The following is a 22,589-nucleotide window of genomic DNA, read 5'->3' on the forward strand; positions in this document are numbered from 1 at the left end:
AGAGAGAGAGATTAATATTGGGCAAAGAGAGAAACTGATATTGGGCAGGGAGGGAGAGAGAGAGATATAGAGAGAGAGGGTAGATAGAGAGAGGGAGAGAGAAAAAAAGGGTGGGGAGGGAAGAGAAAAAAAGGGCAGGGGTGAGAGAAAAAGAGAGATTTAATGAGTAGGTTAAGGGAGGGGAAAATGTTAAAGGCTAAATTACCCTTTCAATTTTCTCTCTCTCCACCTGATCCCTCTCTCCTTGCTAGATATCTCTCTCTCCACCCGATCTCTCTCTTCTTGCCGGATATCTCTCTCTTCCTGCTTGATCTCTCTCTTTCTCTCTCTTTCTCTCGATCTCTCGAAATGAGAAAGTGTGGTCCGACACACTTTTGTGCTAGACTACACCTGTTTTTTTTGACAAATGTTATTTTTATTTATTATAGTAAGGAGATACCCAAGTAAGATTACATCATCATAAATGGAAAGCGAATGCAAAGAAGCTCCTCTCCTCCTTAACTAAAACATTAGCTAATGAGTTTACTTCCCAAAAGATATGCACAAAAGAAATAGTCAGCTATTCGGTCAAGTCAATTATCTGCAACCAAACTGTTTTGAGCCCCTAGAGCACTCTTATATGTAACCAAATTGTTTTAAGCTCCTAGGGCACCCCTTGTCCTCTTATGCACAACTAATGACATTCAGAGAGTCCCCTTTAACTACGCACTAGTTACCAAAATTCTTGTTGCAAAAAATTTTCAAACCATGAAAAAGGGCATACATTTCAGTGTGATTTGCAGCTGCTTCACCTAAAGGCCCAACATATGCAAATACAATATGACCATTCCAATTACGAACAAACTCTCTCAAAGCCAGCCAAACCTGAATCTCCAAGTGAACTACCATCAAAATTTAGCTTAAGCATCCATGCGGAGGTGGAGTCTACAAACTCCTAGGCCTGCCGCTAACCACTCTCAGAGTAAATAAGTTGTGCCAAACCACACTTTTTCATTGTTTTTGCCAGGTCTCGCAAGAAGTGTACCAAACTGAAAGAACATGGCAAAAGATGCCATCCGGCATAAAATGTGCTAGACCAGCTTCTTCCTTCCAGCTTCAAGCTGATCCGGCACATTTTCTATTGGACCGCATTTGTTTCCATGTTCTTCTAGTCTAGCACATTTTTTTGCCGGACTGTGGTAAAAACAATGAAAAAAGTAATTTGGGACAAAAGTGTGCCAGACCGATACTGTTAGCCTCGCTACCAGTCCGACACACTTTTATCCTGAACTGCACTTTTGCCATTTTGAGAGAGAAAGAGAGAGAGAGAGAGAGAGAGAGGGGGAGGAAGGAAGAGAGACCAAGAGAGGATTGAAAGGGATGTTTAGTCTTTAACATATTTACTTTTTGACAAGATGAAAACATAAGAAAAACATTAACTAGGTTAAAGGTGTGATATGAAAAATGTTACAGAGTTGGATGTCTGAAAAGTAAATTCCGGGGGTATCCATAATTTTTCCAATTTTTTGAATGGCGAGCGACGATCCATCTTTAATTTGAATCTTTCACTTTAGCTTGTGAGACCATTATTGCATGGAAAATAGATTGAGGTTGAGAGTTTATGAGGATTTACATGATAAGAGAGCGAGGGAAAAGTTTATATAAGGTTGCAACCTTAAAATGTAGAATCAGAGGTGCACCTCAAAACTCTATCGGAAATGTTATTTTAATGTTGAAAACCCTCTAATCGATCATCTCGATATCGAGATGTATGAATATAAAAAAAAGATTTTTTGAGTCTCAAAAATAGTGCATCTTGCCGTCTAGTTTCAAGATTATGATAGACCGTCTATTTTCAAGATTATGATAGACCGTCTATTTTCAAGATTTATAGATCTACTTGATTTTAACCATTTTTAAAATTTAAAATTTTATAATTAGATATGACAATAGATTTTAAGATAATCTTAAGATTTTTTTACAACAAAATTATATATTATGATAAAATTTTGAGATGCGCGTAATTGGATTGTTTAAAGTTGCAACCTTATAGAAACGGCACTCAAAGAGCAAATAAGCATCGTATTAAAGACGGTGTTGAACCAGTCAAAACACTGTGTGCTCCCACAGGGGCATTTCCTCATAGCACTTTTCACGTATTTTAAGAATCCGAGATTTTGGATGTGACCTCTTCAACGCAGAGACCAACCCAAAAAAGGGCAAGAAAGAAAAGAAAACTGTGTCTACAAAAAATAATGTCTTAAAATTGAGCAAAGACGATACATTTCTTGAACAATCAAATGTATGTGATTCTTTGAAGCAAAATCCCTTATAGCTCTTTCGCTCAAGGGCGTACATAGATCGTATCTCCCAGCGTAGGGTTGGCAATGGGTCCGGGTATAGGTCGGGACCGAGACCCAGACCCAGACCTGGACCCGGACCCGAATATTACAATGTGTATGCGATATTGTATAAAAGTGATTCGAGGATGGGACTTGCCGCATACCTGAGCCGAGTAACTAAGGGTAAGTTCGAGTTACTCGAGCAGAGTCAGGCGGGGTCTTGGCAAGCCAAAAAGTGCTAAAAAATACAAAAAATCTTAAAATATAAGAAAAATATATTTAAAGTAAAATTAAACAAAATATATCTAAATGAGGTAAAAGTGTAGTGAAAAAATGGGTTTTAAAAAAATAAATTTGTGATGGAATAATCTAAAAAGCAAGGAAAAATATAAAAATAAATGTTCATAGCCAAAACAAATTTCAATATTTGCAAAACTGATAGAAAATATATAAAACAAATATACTACAAACAAATTTCTTATTTTTTAGAACTTTCATAATTTCCTTAAGGAAAAAGTTTATATAGAGCCAAGGCTCTAAACAATCAAATTTGAGCCCACCTAAAAAATTTCACTAGAAGAAGTTGTTTTGATGCCCAAATATCATCGAATTGATCATCTTGACATCAAGATGCATGAACATTAGAAACGAATGAATTTCAACTTTTGGAAATGGTGCATCTTGTAACGCATTTTTGAGCCATCAATTTTCAAGTTTTTATAGATATGCTCGATCTACACTATTTTTAAACTTTAAATTTTATAATTAAAGATGAAATTATAATTTAAAGTTATCACAAAGATTTTCAGTATTGAAACCACATTTCTCAACACTATTCAAAGGCGGGCTATAATTTGATTGCTTAGAGCCTAGGCTCTATAGAAACCGCACCCTTTTTTTAAAAGAAGAAATTTATAAAGTGCCCAAGCTCTAAACAATCAAATTGGAGCCCACCTCAAAAATTTAACTAGAAGAGGTGTTTTGATGCCCAAATATCCTCAAATTGATCATCTCAACATCAAGATGTATAGACATAAAAAACAAAAAATTTGAATTACAAGTTTTGAAAATATAACGTATTTATGGATAGTTAATTTTAAAATTTTCATAGATATGCTTGACCTACACTATTTTTAAACTTTAAATTTTATAATTAAAGATGAAATTATAATTTAAAGTTATCACAAAGATTTTCAGTATTGAAACCACATTTCTCAACACTATTCAAAGGCGGGCTATAATTTGATTGTTTAGACCCTAGGCTCTATAGAAACCGCACCCTTTTTTTAAAAGAAGAAATTTATAAAGTGCCCAAGCTCTAAACAATCAAATAATTTTAAAATTTTCATAGATATGCTTGATTCTACACTATTTTTAAACTTTAAATTTTATAATTAAAGATGAAATTATAATTTAAAGTTATCACAAAGATTTTCAGTATTGAAACCACATTTCTCAATACTATTCAAAGGCGGGCTATAATTTGATTGTTTAGATCCTAGGCTCTATAGAAACCGCACCCTTTTTTTAAAAGAAGAAATTTATAAAGTGCCCAAGCTCTAAACAATCAAATTGGAGCCCACCTCAAAAATTTAACTAGACGAGGTGTTTTGATGCCCAATTATCCTCAAATTGATCATCTCAACATCAAGATGTATAGACATAAAAAACAAAAAATTTGAATTACAAGTTTTGAAAATATAACGTATTTTTGGATCGTTATTTTTAAAATTTTCATAAATATGTTTGATCTACACTATTTTTCAAATTTTAAATTTTATAATTAAATATAAAAATATATTTTCAAGTTGTTGCAAAGATTTCAAGTATTGAAACCACATTTCTCGATATCCTTTACTTTGAATGGTTAGAGCCTTGCTTTATACAAACCGCACTATTTTTAAATGCTCTTTTAGAATCCCCAAATCAGAAAACACAACTTAAAAAGGACAAGTCCGAGTTGACGAGCCCGATTTTTGTTGTGCTGGCGTAATATGAGCGTTAATTGACCCAAGTCATGGTCGTTCTACGCTCTTAATTTCGACAAGGCAATACGCCAGTAAACCCCACCATTTTACCCTCCTAATTAATATTTCCAGTTTCGATCGAAACTCAAGAAACAGGTTCACTCACTCACTACAATGGCGCCACCCCTCTATCTCCTCCTCCTGCAACTCCTCGCCACTCTTTCTCTCTCATCTGCCCAAACTGAGTCACCAACTGGTACTCAAATAGGCCTTGGATTTTCTCTCTCTACAACCCAAATCGGTCACAATAAGAGCTTCTGGCTCTCCCCTTCTGGTAGCTTTTCCTTTTTTTTCTACCCTCTCTCTGATCCACAAAATTTCATAGTAGGAATATGGATGCCTAAAACCCCTGAAAAAACACTGGTTTGGTCAGCAAATAGAGACTCTCCTCCTCTCTCTAATGGCTCTTCTATCATCTTAGCCAGTAATGGAGTCCTCCTTTTGAGAAACAGTGAAGCCCAAGAGAAACCCATCTCAGATAACCCAGAACCAGCATCTTCAGCTGCTTTACTCGATAACGGAAATTTGGTTCTACACAATTCCCAATCTATGACCATATGGCAAAGCTTCGATTCTCCTACCGATACCATTTTATCAGGCCAAGTTCTTTTACCAGGTTAAATGCTAGCTTCAAGTTCCTCTAAAACCAACCATTCAGTTGGAAAGTTTAGGCTTGGATTAAGCAAATCAGGGTTGCTCGTCCTGTATGCCATGGAGAACCCCAATTCAATAGCCACAACTGAAGACATCTACTGGAAATTGCTTACCTTCCCAATCCCTTTGCGTAGGCTCTCTCTTGAACTCATCTCTAATGCCCCCGGAATTAAGTTTTCAGATAGCCATGATTTTATGCTGAGAGCAACACTAGACATTGATGGAAATTTGAGGATTTATCAACACAATTTTGCAAAAGAAGGTAAAAATTCGGTGACCATCATATGGTCGGCTCTCAAAAATCAATGCAAAATCAAGGGGGTTTGTGGGGTCAATAGGTACTGCACCTTAGGCGATTCTGACGAGCCCAAATGCCTCTGCATACCTGGGTTCGATTACACCCACCCAGGAAACCCCACTGAAGGGTGCAAAATGCTAGACTCGGTAGGAAAATCTAGTGACTTGGGAGAGTCGATGACCGAGTTAAAAAACACGGTGTGGGCTAGCAGGGGTTGTGAGATACTCAATGTTAACAAGACCGAGTGCACAAAGTCTTGCTCTGAGGATTGTGTATGCAGAGCTGTTGTGTATGTGAAGGGTGAGTGTACCAAAATGAGTGAACCTTTGAAGTATGGATTGACGGACATGGAAGGGTGGCGGTCGACGTTCGTTAGAGGTGGAGGCGGCGTGGCGAGGAGTGAGAAAGTCGGTGTGGAGGGAAGAGAGATAGGGAACAAGCTTGTGGTCATAGGGTTTGTGCTTGTTTGTGCTGCTGTTCTTATGGTGGGAACACGGCTCCTGGTCTGTTTTCTCGAGAGAAAATGGTGGCGTATCAACCGAAATGAGTTCTCATCTGGTTAGAGAGAGAGATGTCTTTTTTTTTTTTTTGTACAAATAGAGAGAGAAGTTCTTGTTTAGTTTTTTTTAGAGAGAGGGAGAAATATGTTTGTCTTAGAGGAAAAGAGTGGGATAGAGAGAGAGAGAGATGTTCGTCTTTCCTTCTGTAATTCCATAGAATCCATTCAAATATATGTAGATTACCATGGAAAAATAAATAGGATGGCAAGTTTTGAGTTTTCTTAACATTGGTTTTAATTTTCTCATTTTCTTTCTTGAAACGCTAAAGCAAGAATTTCTGCTATAATATGACTTCAGAGCAAATCAATTATTTAAAGGGTGAAAAACTAAAGCAAGAATTTATGCTAGAATATGACTTCAGAGCAAATCAATTATTAAAAAGGGTGCGGTTTGCATACCGATGCATCCGTAACGGGTTTTTAAGATTATTTTAAAATTTATTTTTATATCGAATTATAAAATTTTAAATTTCAAAAATAGTTAAAATCAAGTAGATCTATAAACATATGAAAATCTTGAAAATGGATGGCGTAGATAATATGTTGTAAAATCACTATTTTTGATACTTAAAATCTTTATTTTTCATGATCATACATCTCGATGTCGAAATGATCAATCAAAGGGATTTTCAACATTAAAACTAACTTTTCCGATGGATTTTTGAGGTGCATCCGTAGCTCAACATTATAAGGTTGCAACCTTATATAAACTTTTTCCTTATTTAAATATCTCTTTCCCTCCCTTGATCAAGAATCCAAGTCAGAAAAAAAATTAAATTTAAGAAATAATAATAGTTATAGAAAATTATTGAAAATTGAGACAATATAAATAATTAATTGGAAAGTTTTTGAAGTATTAGCATACTTCAAGTTAAATTTAGGATTTTAAACATCTAAGTTGCATTAAAATTAAATATTTTGAAAGAAGTCAATAAAAAGCAAAGCTAATTTATTTGATTGAGGAAGTGCATCCTTTCAATGATGTTTTTGGACCGGGCTGAGTGTGCTCGGACGTGACCGACACAACCTCGTCTCTATTGGCAAGTAGAGTCGGGTGCCTAACTCTCCAAACACTAAAGAAATTGCTAAGAAAGTTAAAAAAAGAAGTTAAAAATATAATATAAATTGGGAAATCATCATTATGCTAGAAACAGGTTTTACATGATTTGTGAATTTCAAATTTTAAATTTTTTATTATTATATTTAAGGCATAAATTAAATTGTTCAATAATATATATCTTTTATAGATTTTTTTCGTCTTTTTTTATTCTTCAAATGATTTTTATAACCTTTTTTTTTTAAACTATTTTTTAAAAATATTTTGCTCTTTTTTTTTTACTTTTTTACATTATTAGGTGTACATAACTCAGCCAAGTTTACTCACCTTGACCAAATGCCAGATATTTTAGCCAAAGCGATTTTTAAAACATTGCTTTGAATTTTGAACTAACAAACTTTCTACGGCATTTTGAAGTGCTAAGTCCTGGCAACACATATAAACGTCAATTCACGTATGCCGATTGTACAAATCGTCTCTTTCAAGGGAATTGAGAGGGAAGAAAATGATGCAGCCTTGTAAGAGCTGAGCAAAGGATTAAATATGTGAAAACCATTATCCCACGTAAAAACTTATAACATTTAACTTAGAGAGTCCATCCGGATTTTACAATCTTTTTTTAGAAAGACGGATGATATATTTGGTAAGAATTATTTTCACATATAAAAAACTCTAAAAAATCATTAAGTATGAGAGTATTTTCACATCAACTAACTGCTAATCGATGTAAAAAAAAATACATTAGGTCTAACTGGTGTGAAAAAACCCCAACATCTTATCAATATCATTCATAATCCTACATAATATGAGATTTCCTTACGAGTGATTTTGGATAACGACTATATCCAACAGACAATTCAACTCACATTGACCTTAATGGGATAAGGATTGAGCGGTAGGCGATTCTCCATGGAGAATCCCAAGAATAATATGTCAATGTTTAAATATATAATATTTACATAATTATCTAAAATGTAGCTTGGTGCGGTCCTCCTCATTTTTTATTACTGATACTTAAGGTCCACGAATACTACTAAAGCCAAAAATTTATTTTTGAACGTTCTTCAAAAGTCATATACATTGTAATTGGCCACTAAGAACAATGAATACTAATAAATACTCCAACGACCCCAAGTCAAGCTTGACGGAAGTCTCGTACCAGCGGTAAGTTTGGAGATGCTTAACGAGGGTTAGTATTAGGGCGTGTGTGTTTTCAAAACTGCAATTCCAGTAATGTCGCACTTTTGTATTTGATCATAGGAAAGTGTTGTACTAAAAGTGGATATTGCGGTATCCACTTGTTTTAAATTTAAAATTAAAATGTGAATAAGGCAAGTTCAATGAGTGGTCATAAAATTTATAATATCCAGTTCTTTGGAAGATGTAGTTTTCAAAATAGCATTTTTCAAAAAATAAAGTCATCTTTTTGGGTCATTTGAGACCTATCATTAGCAAAACCTGTTTTTAGATATCTTAGTTTTGGAACCTGTTGGGTTGTTTGGATGTATTTTGACTTTCAAAACTAGGTTTTGCTAATCTTTAAAAGCACCTAAAATGAGTATAGGCTCGTTTCAGAAAAACAAAAACCCTAGATTGAACATATATCAGAATTGGAAAAACCGAGCTTTTTTCGTTATTGATGCCTCCCAATGATAGAAACTCTCCCATTTTCATCTTCTCTATCTTCCCTACGCCATTACGTACTCCTGCCTGGACCATTTCTCCACTCTTGCTCACCTCCCATTGAGATGCTCGACCAACACAAAAAATCATTCTGCCATTTTTTCCCCTATTCAAATGTTGTTTTATGCAAATTTTTTTTTTTCCCCCTATTCATGTTTTTCTATGGTAAATATAGAGTTACCTAATATTATTCTTAACTGAGACGGTGAATGGGAAGAAAATCCTAGCAAAAATTAAGATATATTCATACATCACTCAAAGGCTGTTGGACTTTGTTTTAGTTCTTGTTGCAGAGAAAAATAAATTGAGCTGATTTTGTAGTTCTATAAAGTGAAGCTACACATATCTTATAATTGGAAGTATATGCAGAGATTGTCCATATGAATCAAGAAAAAGATTCAAAGATATGCAATGAGCTTTGGAGTACGGGTCTTGTCATTTTTTTCTGGATATGCAAAAACTTCAACCTATAAAAATAAGGAAAAATATGATCCGAACAGCCTAATTATTATCAAAAAATATTTTTTATTGGCTATGTATTACTAGGGAATCATCAACTTATAAAATGAACGATTAAACTACATTAACTAAGAACAAGCAAAACTTGATTTTCATCTTCATGGTGCCAAATACAGTATTTTTCATATATTGGGTTCTTCCAGCAATCAATCAAACAACATTATTCTCAAAAGTAGTTTTTACATATACTAGAATATGCAAAACCAAGGGTTGAGACAATTCGAAGATTTGTGTATCCTGGGACCTAGACCGCCCATTAGGGAAGATGAGATGTACAAGAAAGTACTACGACTATGTAAAAAGGACATGGCTTATGTAAGACCCCACCATTAATAATCAAAGTAAGGTGCTCCAAATTTTGTCAGAGGAGGTCCTTTCGGAACCATAAACCCTTATGATGACTTGAAAATATGTTTTCACAAGTAATCATAAAGTGTAAAGCTCCATAAAATGGTTTAGATCAATCAAATGTATAAATAATTGAAAGTCTTGAAAATGGACATTCTAGATAATATACTACTAAATGAATTATTTTTAAGTCTTATAAATTTTTTTTTATCATATCTAGGCATCTCAAGATTGCAATGATCAATTGGAAAAAAAAATTTACATCAAAGTAACCTTTCTTATTGAATTTTCCATATCCCTACTACCACTTTTTCCTAGCAAAAGAAGACATACGTGAAGCTCCTTAGTGTTATGCGGGGGATTTAATATATTTTTTTTCAATAGTAATTTAGAATCTATCGAAAATAAAACTCTAAATATCACATTATGTCACCCACCACTCTTAAGAACATATTCATGTGCCTAGAACACCTTCTCTTCCATCCAGGAGGTTTTCTGGAGGGTTTAAATAGTTTTAAGTAAAAGGAAGACAAATTATTCTTCATGAGTTCAAATTTAACACTATTGTCTGCATTGGCCAAAAGACTTACAAGAATTATTTTTTTTTGTTCGAATATGGGATCCACAACTTTCTCTATCTTTAACCTTTGTAATTTGAAAAGTTATGAAGTTTAGAGTATATATATATATATATATATATATGTATGGGAAAAGATGGAATTAGCCCACTAGCTCATATAAACATATGAGACCAACGTCTCAGATTGAATATGGGCCGATCTAATGATCACGGATGTCCAGTAGTGTTTGAATTTTTTTTTTTTCTTCAAATCCAAATCACTTAAAATTTTAGATGAGTGTTCATAAAAAATAGGTGAATCATTAAAAAATATCCAAAAATTATTTTACATGAATAAATTGATCAAAATACCCCCAAAAATTTTCAAGAGCTATTTTGGTCATTTTGATTTTCACGAATAATTTTGTTTTATATTTTAATTAGGTACGCCTTGATGAGAAGAACATACACCTAAAATTTCAAGTAATTTGGATTTATATAAAAATAAATAAAATTCAACTACTACCAGACACCATGATCATCAGATCGGCCCATATTCAATCTGGAACGTTGGGCTCATATGTTCATAATACTAGCTCATATGAACATATGAGCCCAACGTTCCAGATTGAATCTGGGCTGATCTGATGATCACAGATGTCTGACAGTGCTTGAAATTTTTTTTTTTTCTACAGATCCAAATTACTTGAAATTTTAAGTGTATCTTCTTCTCATCAAGGGGCACCTACAAATATAAAGAAATAAATACTTTGAAAGAACTCAATAAAAAGCGAAGCTAATTTATTTGATTGAGGAAGTGCATCCTTTCAAGGATGCTTTTCGACCCGACTGATTGTGATGGGACTTGACCGACACAACCTAGTCTCTATTGGCAAGTAGAGTCGGGTGCCCAACTCGCCAAACATAAAAAAATTGGTAAGAAATTTTTTAAAAAAAAACAAAAAGTAAAAAATATAAAAAATTAGGAAATCACCATTATGTTAAAAGCATGTTTTTAGATGATTTTGATAGATATTAGAATGATTTGTGAATTTCAAAATTTTATTTTTTATTATTATATTTAAGGCATAAATTAAAGTTTTCAATAATATATCTTTTATATATTTTTTTCCTCTTTTTTTATTCTTCAAATGATTTTTATAACCACTTTTCTTTTAATTATTTTTTACAATTATTTTACTTTTTTTTTTTATTAACATTATCTTAGGAGTTGTACATAACTCAATCAAACTCGGCTAAATTACTTGCCTTGGCCAATGGCGAGATAACTTTGGTCGAGGTAATTTTTAAAACATTTCTTTGAATTTTGAAGTGCCAAGTGCTGACATCCACAACAAAAGTCAATTCACGTCCAATTCACGTATGCCGGTCGTATAAATCGTCTCTTTAGGGAATTGAGAGGGAAGAAAATATGTAGCCTTGCCAGAGCAGAGCAAAGGATTAAATATGTGAAAGCCATTATCCCACCTAAAAACTTATAATATTCAACTTCCATGGTCCATTCGGATTTTACAATCCCTTTTAAGAAAGACTAAGAACATATTTGGTATACGTGAAAATATTTTTTTGAGAAATATTTTTATATGAAAAAAACTTCTTTAATGTTATTAAGTGTGGGAGTATTTTCACATCAACTAACTGCTAGTTGATGTAAAAAAATACACATTGGGTTTTACTGATGTGAAGAAACTCCCATATCTAAACAAAACTCATCCCTAGCATATAGATCTAAGAATCCCTTGAAGATGAAGAGAAACAATGGTTATGAATGAAATGGAGGCCCAAGGGATGACCTGCTAGGTACTTTCAAGGGTGAAATAAACCTTGCACGACATGTTCGAAATCAGCTAGTGCTACATGAGAAAGTTTTGAAGAGTTCTAAAGATGATGTTAGGATTTAATAACCCTCTTAGATGTGGAAGCAAGAATCCCAAAGTTGAATTGTACCAAGATCATATACTTATCCAGCCGGAAATTAAATAGCAGAGAGCATGAGCCATAATATGAGAAATAAAGCACGAAACATACACGCCGCAAGAACACAAAGATTTATGTAGTTCACCCCAAGAGGGTTATATCCACGGGCACCACAAACTGAAAACCACTATACGAATGAAAGTTACGTTACAGATTTTTGGATATCAAGTTACCTCTATAATCCTCGACAAAACCTAGTCGATTAAACTCTTTTAGACCCAATCTCTTCATCGGCACCATCGTCGACCTCTCATATCTTTCTACAGCTAAACCACTGTCTAGGAAGAGACTATCTCTATTCTATAATTAAACCACTGTTCAGGAGAACTTTGAGAGCAATCGAAATTTTATCTCTCTAAAGAGGAAACTACTCAAAATCTTCATGGAACCACTTCTCTACAAGAAACCAACCTCTCAATTTACAAGAGGTACATTTGTGACGTTTCTCTCTGTAGGAAGCTCTCTTATCTAAGGGAGACCTTGCTGCTTTGTCGATGCTGACAAGGCTCTACGCCTCTCTCTAGATGAAGCCATATTTTCTATATGGTGACTCAAATAGGGCATATAAATTCTCTACACTTTCATACCATATATATATATATATAAGGCTAGAAGTTCGCACCAAATAGGAAACTTCCTATAGGTGTTACATGTATTTCAAGTGCCCAGTGATGTATTCCAAAGTCCCAATGTTTTTTAATTTCTATTATCTTTAGAAAACTTATCAATATCAATTATAATCTCACATAAATATGATATTTTTTTATGTGGATGATTTTGGATAATCACCATATTCAACGGACGATTTAACTCACATTGACCTTAATCGGATCGGGTTTGAGAGGTGAGCGATTATCCATGGAAAATCCAAGGATTTATATGTTAATGTTTAAATATAGTTTTTTACATAATTTTCTGAAGTGTAGCTTGGTGCGCTCCTTCTCATCTTTGATTACTGATATTTAAGGTCCACGAATGCTACAAAAGTCAAATATTTACTTTTGAATGCTCTTCAAAAGTCATACATCGTAATGGACAACTAAGAACAATAAGTACGCCAAGGACCCCAATTCAAGCTTGATGGAAGTCTCGTACCGTCGGTTAGTTTAGCGTGCTTAACGAGGGTTGGTGAGGTAAAAAAATAAAACCTCAAAAAAAAATAAATAAATAAAGTTAAAGTAATATACTTTCTCTCAAAATTTATAAAGAAATCCACTTAAAAAATCTCTTCACAAAACTAAATTTTATTAACTTATCTATCTTCTTTTTTTTTTTACAATTAAGGAAAATCTCCTTTTAAATAAACAAAAAAAAATAAAAATAAACATTAATAAGAAAAACTCCCTCTACATTTTTCCTATTTTATCTCTTCTTCCATATTTTCTCTCTCTTCTCTTAACCTCACGTACCATCCCTTTTATCCAAAGCCTAAAAACTATTTTTTATTTAACCTTATCTTCTTACATTCCTAAACCAGCTCCCTAATTTAACCTTATCTATTTATATTCCAAACTATGTAACCCAAATCAATCAATAACTAATTAACACAAATCTATAAATATCAACTCACAAACAAACTCAATGCCCACAAATATCTCTGCGCATCTCCTCTCCTATTCTTGAATAGATAAACTAAAGAATAATAAAAATTATAATAACCTTAATATCATTTGCATCAGTTAGTATTAGGGCGTGTATGTTTTCGAAACTGCGCTTCCAGTAATGTCGCACTTTCGTATTTGATCATGGGGAAGTGCCTTGTTAAAACTGGATATTGCGGTATCCACTTGTCTTAAATTTAAAATTAAAACGTGAATACTACAAGTTCAATGAGTGGTCGTAAAACTTATGATATCCAGTTCCTTAGAAAATGTGGTTTTCAAAATAACGTCTTCCAAAAAAATAAACACACCATTTGGGACCTATTATTAGGAAACGCTGGTTTTAGATATCCTAGCTTTGGGACGAGTTGGGTTGTTTGGATGCATTTTGACCTTAAACCATCTTTTGATAATCTTCAAAAGCACCCAAAACTAAGTACAGGGTATAAGCTCATTTCAAAAAGAAAAAAAAAAAACCCTAGAATGAACATATCTAAGAATTGGAAATACTGGGCTTTCCTCGTTGTTGACACCTCCCATTGATAGAAACTCTCCCCTTTTCATCTACTCTCTCCACCCCCAATTTCTTCGCCACGCCATTGCACCCCCTGCCTGCACCTTTTCTCCACTCTTGCTCACCTCCCAGCGGGATGCTCAACTTACACTAGATCATTCTGCCATTTTTTCCCTTATTCACATGTCGTTTTATGCAAATTTTTTTTTCCCCTATTCTTCTATGGTAATTCTAGGGTTCTGTAATATTATTCTTAACTGAGATTGTGAATGGGAAGAAAATCCAAGCAAAAATTAAGATATATTCATACATCACTCAAATGATGTTGGAGAAAATGGGAAAGATAAATTGAGCTGTTTTAGTTCTTGTTGCAGAAAAAGAGAAAGATAAATTGAGCTGATTTTGTGGTTTTATAAAGTGAAGATATGCATATCTTATAATTGGAAGTATATGCAGAGATTGTCCATATGAATCAAGAAAAAGATTCGGAGATATGCAATGAGCTTTCGACTAGGGGTCTTGTCATTTTTTTCTGGATACGCAAAAAACTTCAACCTATAAAAATAAGGCAAAATATGTTCCCAACTGTCTAATTTATTTGTTATATTATCAAAAAATCTTTTTTATTGGCCATGTATTACTAGGGAATCATCAACTTATAGAATGAACCGCTAAACTGCATTAACTAAAAATAGGTAAAACCTGATTTTCATCTTCATGATGAAATACAATATTTTTCATATATTGGGTTCTTCCAGCCAAACAACATTGTGTTCAAAAGTAGATTTTATGTATACTAGAATATGCAAAACCAAGTATTGAGACAATTCAAGGATTTGTGTATCTAAGGACCCATATGACCCATAAGGGAAGATGAGATGTACAAGAAAGTCCTACCAGTACGTAAAAGGGGCATGACTGATGTAAGACACCACTATTAATAATGAAAGTAAGGTGCTCCTTCAAATTTGGTCAGAGAAGGTACTTTTGGAACTATGAACTCTTATGATGACCTGAAAATATGTCTCCACATGTAATCATAAAGTGTAAAGCTCCATAGATCAATCAAATAAATAAATAATTGAAATTCTTGAAGATGGACATTTCAAATAATATGCTTCAGGATGAATTAGTTTTAAGTCTTATAAATCTTTTTTATCATTTCTAAGCATGATCCAAATGATCAATTGGAAAAAAAGTTGACATCAAAGCAACCTTTCTTATTGGTTAGGAAAAGGAGACATACGTGAAGCTCCTTAGTGTTATGATGGGGATTTAATATATTTTTTCAATATTAATTTAGAATCTGTCGAAAATAAAACTCTAAATATTATGGCACCCACCACTCTTAATAACATATTCATGTGCCTAGAGCACGTTCTCTTCCACCCAGGAGGTTTTCTGGAGGGTTTAAATAGGTTTAAGTAAAAAGGAAGACAAATTATTCTTCATGAGTTCAAATTTAACACTATTGTCTGCATTGGGCAAAAGAATTAGAAGAATTTTTTCCTTTGTTCGAATATGGGATCCATTATATATATATATATATATATATATATATATATATATATATATATATATATATATATATATATATATATATATATATATATATATATATATATATATATATATATATATATAAAAGAAAAGTCTTCCCAACACCTATAAGTGAAAATGAACAGTGATTTTGCCTACTCTCATCACCGTTCAAAGTTCATCACATTGTCATGATTGTCTGGTAGTATGTCATTTTTCATTTTATTTTTACAAATCAGAATGATCTGAAATTTGAAGTGTGTGTGCTTCTTAGTGAGGCACACCTAATAAAAATATAAAAAAAATAATTCGTAAAAACTAAATTGATGAAAATACCCCTGAAACATTTTAGAGGTATTTTGGTCAATTTATTTCATGTAAAATATTTTTTTGATATTTTTCGCAGATTTTTCTATTTTTGATGAACACACACTCCAAATTTCAGATCATTTGGATTTGTAAAAAAAAAAAGTAAAAAATGAAACACTACCATATAATCGTGACCGTATGATGAACTTTGGACGGTGATGAGGGTTAACAAAATCGCTGTTCATTTTCACCTATAGACGTTTTGTAATATATTCCATATATATATACATATATGGAATAATCTAAACTTCACAACTCTTCAAATTACAAAGGTTAAAAGATAAAGAGGGTTGTGAACGGTAGATTTACTAACTTTGTAGTCTATTGTTTTAAAAAATTACTTTTTGTGGTCTCGTCATCAGTAAGTATAGGTAATTTTGTAAATATTACTACAAGGCAATGCGTACTATCGTGTTTTCCATATAGGGTAAAGTTGAAATTTTGATTAAAATACAATGACACTCTACAAATAAAATTTCAGGACATTAACTTCCAAAATGCCGTGGTATTTTTGTAAAAAAATTTGGACTAGACCAATCACCAAGAGTAAAGAAAGTATTCAATTAAAATTTTGTTAATTAAAATGGCTGAAGTGATGAAAATAATTAGTACCATGAAATATATAAAAACGAAAGTCATACTATGACTATTTACTTTTGGTACAAAGATGTCTCAATCATTCACTATTGAATATGAAATCGAATGGATTGAAGTGTGTTACAGCATTCAAAAAATTTTATTTTGAACTTTGTGTATAGCTAGTAATATACACCCAACCACTTAATTTCACGAGTGTAACAAAAAATGTAATTTCTCTGGAGATCGCAAGAAATATTAGGACTATAGTTACTTGTTCCATAGGAAGGCATTCTGCTTACCACCACAATGTATGGTAAAAATTTGAGATAATTATTGTGGTTGTGTTTGAGTTTTTGTGTTACAGTGAAAGTATACAACAGGCATTTGATCATCGCAAATGGTCAGCCAAGACATCGGTTGTCCATTCCTAATTGTGAGCCATGAAATTCAGATTAGTTCCCTATGATGGGCATTCACCAGCTACAGTCATCTCTACCATCCATGATGATAGATGGAGGAAGGATACCTATGTACCGTGCACTAGGGCTGGTAATGGGTCGGGCCGGGGCCAAGCCAACCTGGCCCAGGTCCAAATACGACCGGCCGCAGCCCAACCTGACACAAACCAAGCCGAAGAGGCCTGCCAGGCTAGCCCTACCATGCCCAAGTAGTGGATAATATACTTTTCCATTCAGAAAATGAAACACTCATGAGTGAAATTTCTGAAACCCATCTAAAGTGTGAACTTCCACCACTATTTTCCTTTCAATAATAAAAATTAATATATCGATCAATAGTAAAAATTAATAGTACTTGGGCATGTGATTAATCTCCACCATCAATTTTCCGGAACAAATGGTGAATGTCTCATGGTAAATGAACCGTGTACGATATATATGTCGCACTTTCCAAATCCGAAATTTAATTCTATAATGTTGTTTCTTGAGTGCTTCGTCCACGCACATTATACATTTTTCCGGGCTCAAAAGGATTTTAAAACGCTGCCATTGCCAAACCAGATCGATTCGTTGGGTGGGTGATCCAAGTCCCTCTTATCTGAATTCCCCTTAATTTTATGTTTTCTTATTTTTTAAACCGGCTTTTAGCCCAAATGGATTAGATGTACGGGATGAGCGGTTCAAATTCTGGGTTCCATTTAGATCTTTTTATTTTTTTTGAGAATTTTTTTTGGGTTCCGTTTATATCTTTTTATTTTTTGAACATAAATGATTAAAAGTGTTGGAGTCAAACAAATCTGACCATGGTACCAATTGTAGAATTTGGTGCCAAAAGACCATTTACCCAACATGTGAATTTCTTTACACATATGAAAAGAGTTATTTATAGAGATTGCACTAATCTCCACCATTTATTTTATTTGGATGGTGTAAATTTTATATTATTAAAAAGGTGTGCTACCTCTTGACCCATTTTTAAAAGATGTATCATATCTAATCCTCTAATTAAAAAAGACGATGTAGAACATCCTAATCTTATTTCTATAAAGAATGTTGCAAAACTAAAAATAAAAAGGAAATTTAACAAAATATACATGAAAGATCAACAATTTAACATTTTACTCATTTTCTTTACTTAATTCCAAAATACCTATCAAAATACACATGGCTTCGAGTTAGAATAGTTAAAAAAAGATAAATCATTATATTATTGAAAATTTAGATGTATTTGAAAATTTTCTCATTATGAAGAGTGAGAACATAATTTGAGGTTTCACCTAGAGAACGTCTTAGGGATGGCAATGGACCCAAACACTATTCGGGTTCGAGTCCGGGTAAATGAAGACCCAACCCAACCCGAATATTATTGATATTTAAATATAGTTATATTTATTTAATTAAAGGAAAAAGTTTACATATAACCGAGGCTCTAAACAATCAAATTAGAGCGCACCTAAAATACTTCACTAGAAGAGGTTGTTTTGATATCCAAATATCCTCAAATTAATCGTCTCAACATCAAGATGCATGGGTATGAGAAAAATATGGATTTCAAGTTTTGGAAATAGTACATCTTGTAATGTATTTTTGGATCGTAAATTTTCAAGATTTTCATAGATCAGCTAGATCTACATTATTTTTGAAGCTTTAAATTTTATAATTAATGTGAAAATATATTTTAATGCTATCACAACGATTTCCAGTATTGAAACCACATTTCTTGATACTATTTGAAGATGCGCTTTATTTTGATTGTTTAGAGCCTTAGCTCTATATAAACCGCATATTTAAAATAATGAATGTATATATTGAACAAATTTATGAAATATATTTAAATATATTTAAATACATAACTATTTTGATTTTTGGGTCAGGTCCCGGGACCGATCCCACATTATATTTTCGAGTCCGAATCCAGGTCCTATAGTATTTGTCGGGTCTGGGTTCGACCTAACTCGTTGCCACCCCTAGAACACGTACTAGTGGATTCATGCATTCAGAATAGACCCACTTCTCTCCTTACTGAGCCAACTCCACACGGCAAGGCTTTGAGGTATTGACTATTGACTCCAAACCACACGTTTTTGGCCTCAAAACCTTTTTCTTGGCATTTAAGATCATCAGCTATTCAAGTGTATTGACATAGAAGATCCCTCTACCTTCACTCTTATTCATTCCCTCACAACTTTCTCCATGATCAAGCTTTACACAGGAAACAACATTCTTGGCTGCATTTCTACTCCATTAATGTAATCCGTTCTGATGCTGCTACTTTGCTTAATCACAATTTCTTTCTCATCAGCCCAATCACAAAACATAAGCTTGGGTTCTTCTCTCTCCCCCACCCCAAATGGTAGAGGCCTCAGTTACTGGCTCTCACCTTCTGGTAACTTTGCCTTCGGCTTCTATCCTCTCAAAGACCCCCAACAATTCTTAGTAGGAATTTGGATGCCGAAAACACTGGAAAAAGTCCTGGTTTGGAGTGCAAACAGAAATGGTCCTCCCTTTTCAGTTGGTTCTTTTGTCACTCTATCCAGGAATGGTGGACTCATCCTAAATAACAGTCAAGCCCAATTAGAACCCATACACCTTAACTCATTACCGGCCTCTTCGGCTTCCATGCTCGATGATGGTAATTTCGTTTTATACAATTCTGATTCTCGGGCAATATGGGAAAGCTTCGATTCCCCAACGGACACCATTTTATCAGGACAGACGCTGAGTACCAAACTCAGCTCTAGTGTCTCGGAAACTAATCACTCAACCGGAAAATACCAACTGATAATGCAAACTGATGGAAATCTTGTTCTCTACTATCTTGTGGATGGAGCAAGGACGATACTCACACCAGCCAACGCATACTGGTTTACGCGAACACAGGGAAAAGGGGACGCTGTGACTCTGAATTTAGCCCAAGATGGCCATATGTATCTGCTTGATTCAACTGGTTCCAACATAAAGAATATCACAAATTCGCAAGATCGAAGGTCTATTTATAGAGCAAGGCTTGAACCAGGTGGTAATTTCGAACTGTTTTTGCAAAATTTGGAGGGAAATGGCAGCTCCCTTGTATGGTCTGCTGCTAATGACCCATGTGAGGTTTATGGGCTGTGTGGGTTTAATAGCTACTGTACTCTAATGGATGTTACTCCAACCTGCTTATGTCCCCCTGGTTTTGTACTTATCGACCCAAATGGGAATTCTCAGGGTTGTCAAAGGAACTTCACTGGAGAGGATGACTGCAGAGTAAAAGAAGGAATTCAGGGCTGTATGATGTTTCCAATGGAGAATATAAATTGGGCAGATAATGCTTTCGATATCTTATCAGCAAGTGAAGAAGAATGCGAGCAAGCTTGCTTGGATGATAGGGCTTGCATGGCCATTCTGTTCGAAAACAATCAATGCAAGAAACAGCCTCTGCCTTTAAGGTATATGAAAAGGATAACTGGAAGTTCAGTGAAAGCTTTCATCAAAACAGCAGGACAAAATTCTTCAGCAGGAATCAATGGCAGAAACAAAGGTGAGCATCAAAAAATTCTACTAATTATTGGGCTGATCCTAATGGCATTCTCCATAATCCTTGTATTGATTTCTAGCTTTCTTTACTATAATTCACGTGTTGGAAGGCACTACCAGAAGCTCATGAAACAGGTTAAAAATGCCCCAAATGAGGTGAACCTTAGGTCCTTTAGCTACTCAGAGTTAGAAAAAGCAACTCACAGGTTCAATCAAGAGCTTGGTCAAGGCGCTTTTGGAACTGTGTACTTAGGCTCTCTCCCTTGCAACACAAAAGTTGCTGTCAAAAAGCTCGAGAAGGTGATTGAAGAGGGAGAAAGAGAGTTCCAAACAGAGATGAATGTGATTGGAAAAACCCATCATAGAAACCTTGTTCGATTATTCGGTTACTGTAATGAAGGCTCTCACAGGTTCTTGGTTTATGAGTTCATGAGCAATGGGTCACTTGCTAGCCATCTCTTCAAAACAGAGTCCCGACCCGATTGGTTCCAAAGGGTTGGTATTACTCTGGACATAGCTCGAGGGCTATTATATTTGCATGAAGAGTGTGTGACCCAAATCATCCACTGTGACATAAAGCCCCAAAACATACTTCTTGATGACTTTCAAACTGCCAAGATATCGGATTTTGGTCTTGCAAAGATTTTGAAACCCGAACAAACAAGGACTTACACTGGGGTTCGTGGCACTAGGGGATATGTTGCTCCTGAATGGTACAAGAATCAGTCGATAACCGTCAAGGCGGATGTGTATAGTTTTGGGATCATGTTAGTGGAGATCATATGTTGCCGAAAAGCTATAGAGTCAGGAGCTCCCGAGGATGAAGTCGTATTGATTGATTGGGTTTATAACTGCTTTGAAGCTGGGGAATTGGAGAAATTGGAAAGAGTGGCTGAGACTGAGGGTGTTGAGAATAAGAGGCTGGAGAGAATGGTGATGGTGGGTTTATGGTGTGTGCAAGATGACCCTGCATTGAGGCCCTCAATGAAGAAGGTGGTTTTGATGCTTGAAGGCACGGTGGACATACCGCGTCCCCCAAGCCCAAGTTCTTTTATCAGCTCGAGTTAGTTACAAAAGAGCCATGATGAAATAATTGCAGATTGATAGTGGTATCGGGTTTTTATGTAACGGTCTGTAACTTTGTACTTAAGTTTCTCTCATGGAAATCAAAATATACTTGATTGTTGTTCACATTTACATTTGAGTGCTCTGTTTCTTTTTAGGCATTTCTAGCTTATATGGCTTTGATTTCAGTAGCTCTTGGTTGAAGCAATTATTTTGGGGAGTTCAAGACATGATTCTTGCAAAAACATTGGGTATGTTGCCTATAACCTAAAAATATGATTGAGATGAATGTTTATCTGCTTGAGCGTTATATATTTACTGATTATGCATTTGTCATGACGCCTATTATAGCTGTAATTCTTGAAGGAACATCTCATTTCAGTTATTTAAAAAATTGTGTATAATTTTGTGTTCACAAGTTTCCCCGTATTTTGATTCCAACTAGCCCCTGCCCGATCATCAAAACCTGTTATAACGAATTTCATAATTGTTTCTTAACCACTTATATTATGCAGAAGATGAATTGCTAGGTATACAATACACCAGTAGTGTAATGATAGACATTTCGAATCCAGAATTTCAGTGGGTATTAGAAATGGGCACAAGGCTGGGTGGTTAGGGTGGCGGAGCGCTATAACATAATATCTTGAGTTTCATTTTTATCATAAGTAAGGGACTCATCCCCACTAAACTACTCAGAAGATAAAAAAAAAAAAGCATAATTTCACTAAAAATGCTTTGAGGGGACCAAATAATATTTCAAAAAAGTAATTTGGACTTCAAGTTGTAGAGATGTATAATATCTATATAGAGCCGAGGCTCTAAACAATCAGATTAGAGCCCACCTTCAAATAGTGTCGAGAAATAATGTTTCAATGCTGGAAATCTTTGTGGTAGTCTTAAAATATATTTTCATCTTTAATTA

General features: G+C 34.3%; 2 protein-coding genes across 3 annotated transcripts; both read left to right on the forward strand.

The window, feature by feature from the left end:
• The first annotated feature begins 4,969 nt into the window (after positions 1 to 4,969).
• LOC18444344 (G-type lectin S-receptor-like serine/threonine-protein kinase LECRK2) lies at positions 4,970 to 5,863 on the forward strand. The gene has a single exon (XM_006854517.1). It carries the CDS (start codon positions 4,970 to 4,972, stop codon positions 5,861 to 5,863), a length of 894 nt encoding a protein of 297 aa, XP_006854579.1.
• Positions 5,864 to 18,957: 13,094 nt separating this feature from the next.
• LOC18444346 (G-type lectin S-receptor-like serine/threonine-protein kinase LECRK2) lies at positions 18,958 to 21,792 on the forward strand. 2 transcript variants are annotated; one of them, XM_088851505.1, is made up of 2 exons: positions 18,958 to 20,603; positions 20,710 to 21,792. In XM_088851505.1, exons 1-2 carry the CDS (start codon positions 20,485 to 20,487, stop codon positions 21,665 to 21,667), a joined length of 1,077 nt encoding a protein of 358 aa, XP_088707631.1. In that variant the 5' UTR covers positions 18,958 to 20,484; the 3' UTR covers positions 21,668 to 21,792. The 2 variants fall into 2 exon arrangements, with proteins under 2 accessions (XP_088707631.1, XP_020529406.1); XM_020673747.2 differs by having other exon boundaries at positions 19,215 to 21,792.
• Positions 21,793 to 22,589: the final 797 nt, after the last annotated feature.

This window comes from Amborella trichopoda, chromosome 11, assembly GCF_054954075.1.
Source record: "Amborella trichopoda isolate Santa Cruz 75 chromosome 11, AtrichopodaSantaCruz75HAP2 v2.0, whole genome shotgun sequence".
Classification (NCBI taxonomy): domain Eukaryota; kingdom Viridiplantae; phylum Streptophyta; class Magnoliopsida; order Amborellales; family Amborellaceae; genus Amborella; species Amborella trichopoda.

What these genes read in the sequence shown, in the direction of transcription:
- LOC18444344 (XM_006854517.1), top strand. Translation starts at nt 4,970, where the DNA reads ATGCTAGCTTCAAGTTCCTCTAAAACCAACCATTCAGTTGGAAAGTTT.
- LOC18444346 (XM_020673747.2), top strand. Translation starts at nt 19,346, where the DNA reads ATGCTGCTACTTTGCTTAATCACAATTTCTTTCTCATCAGCCCAATCA.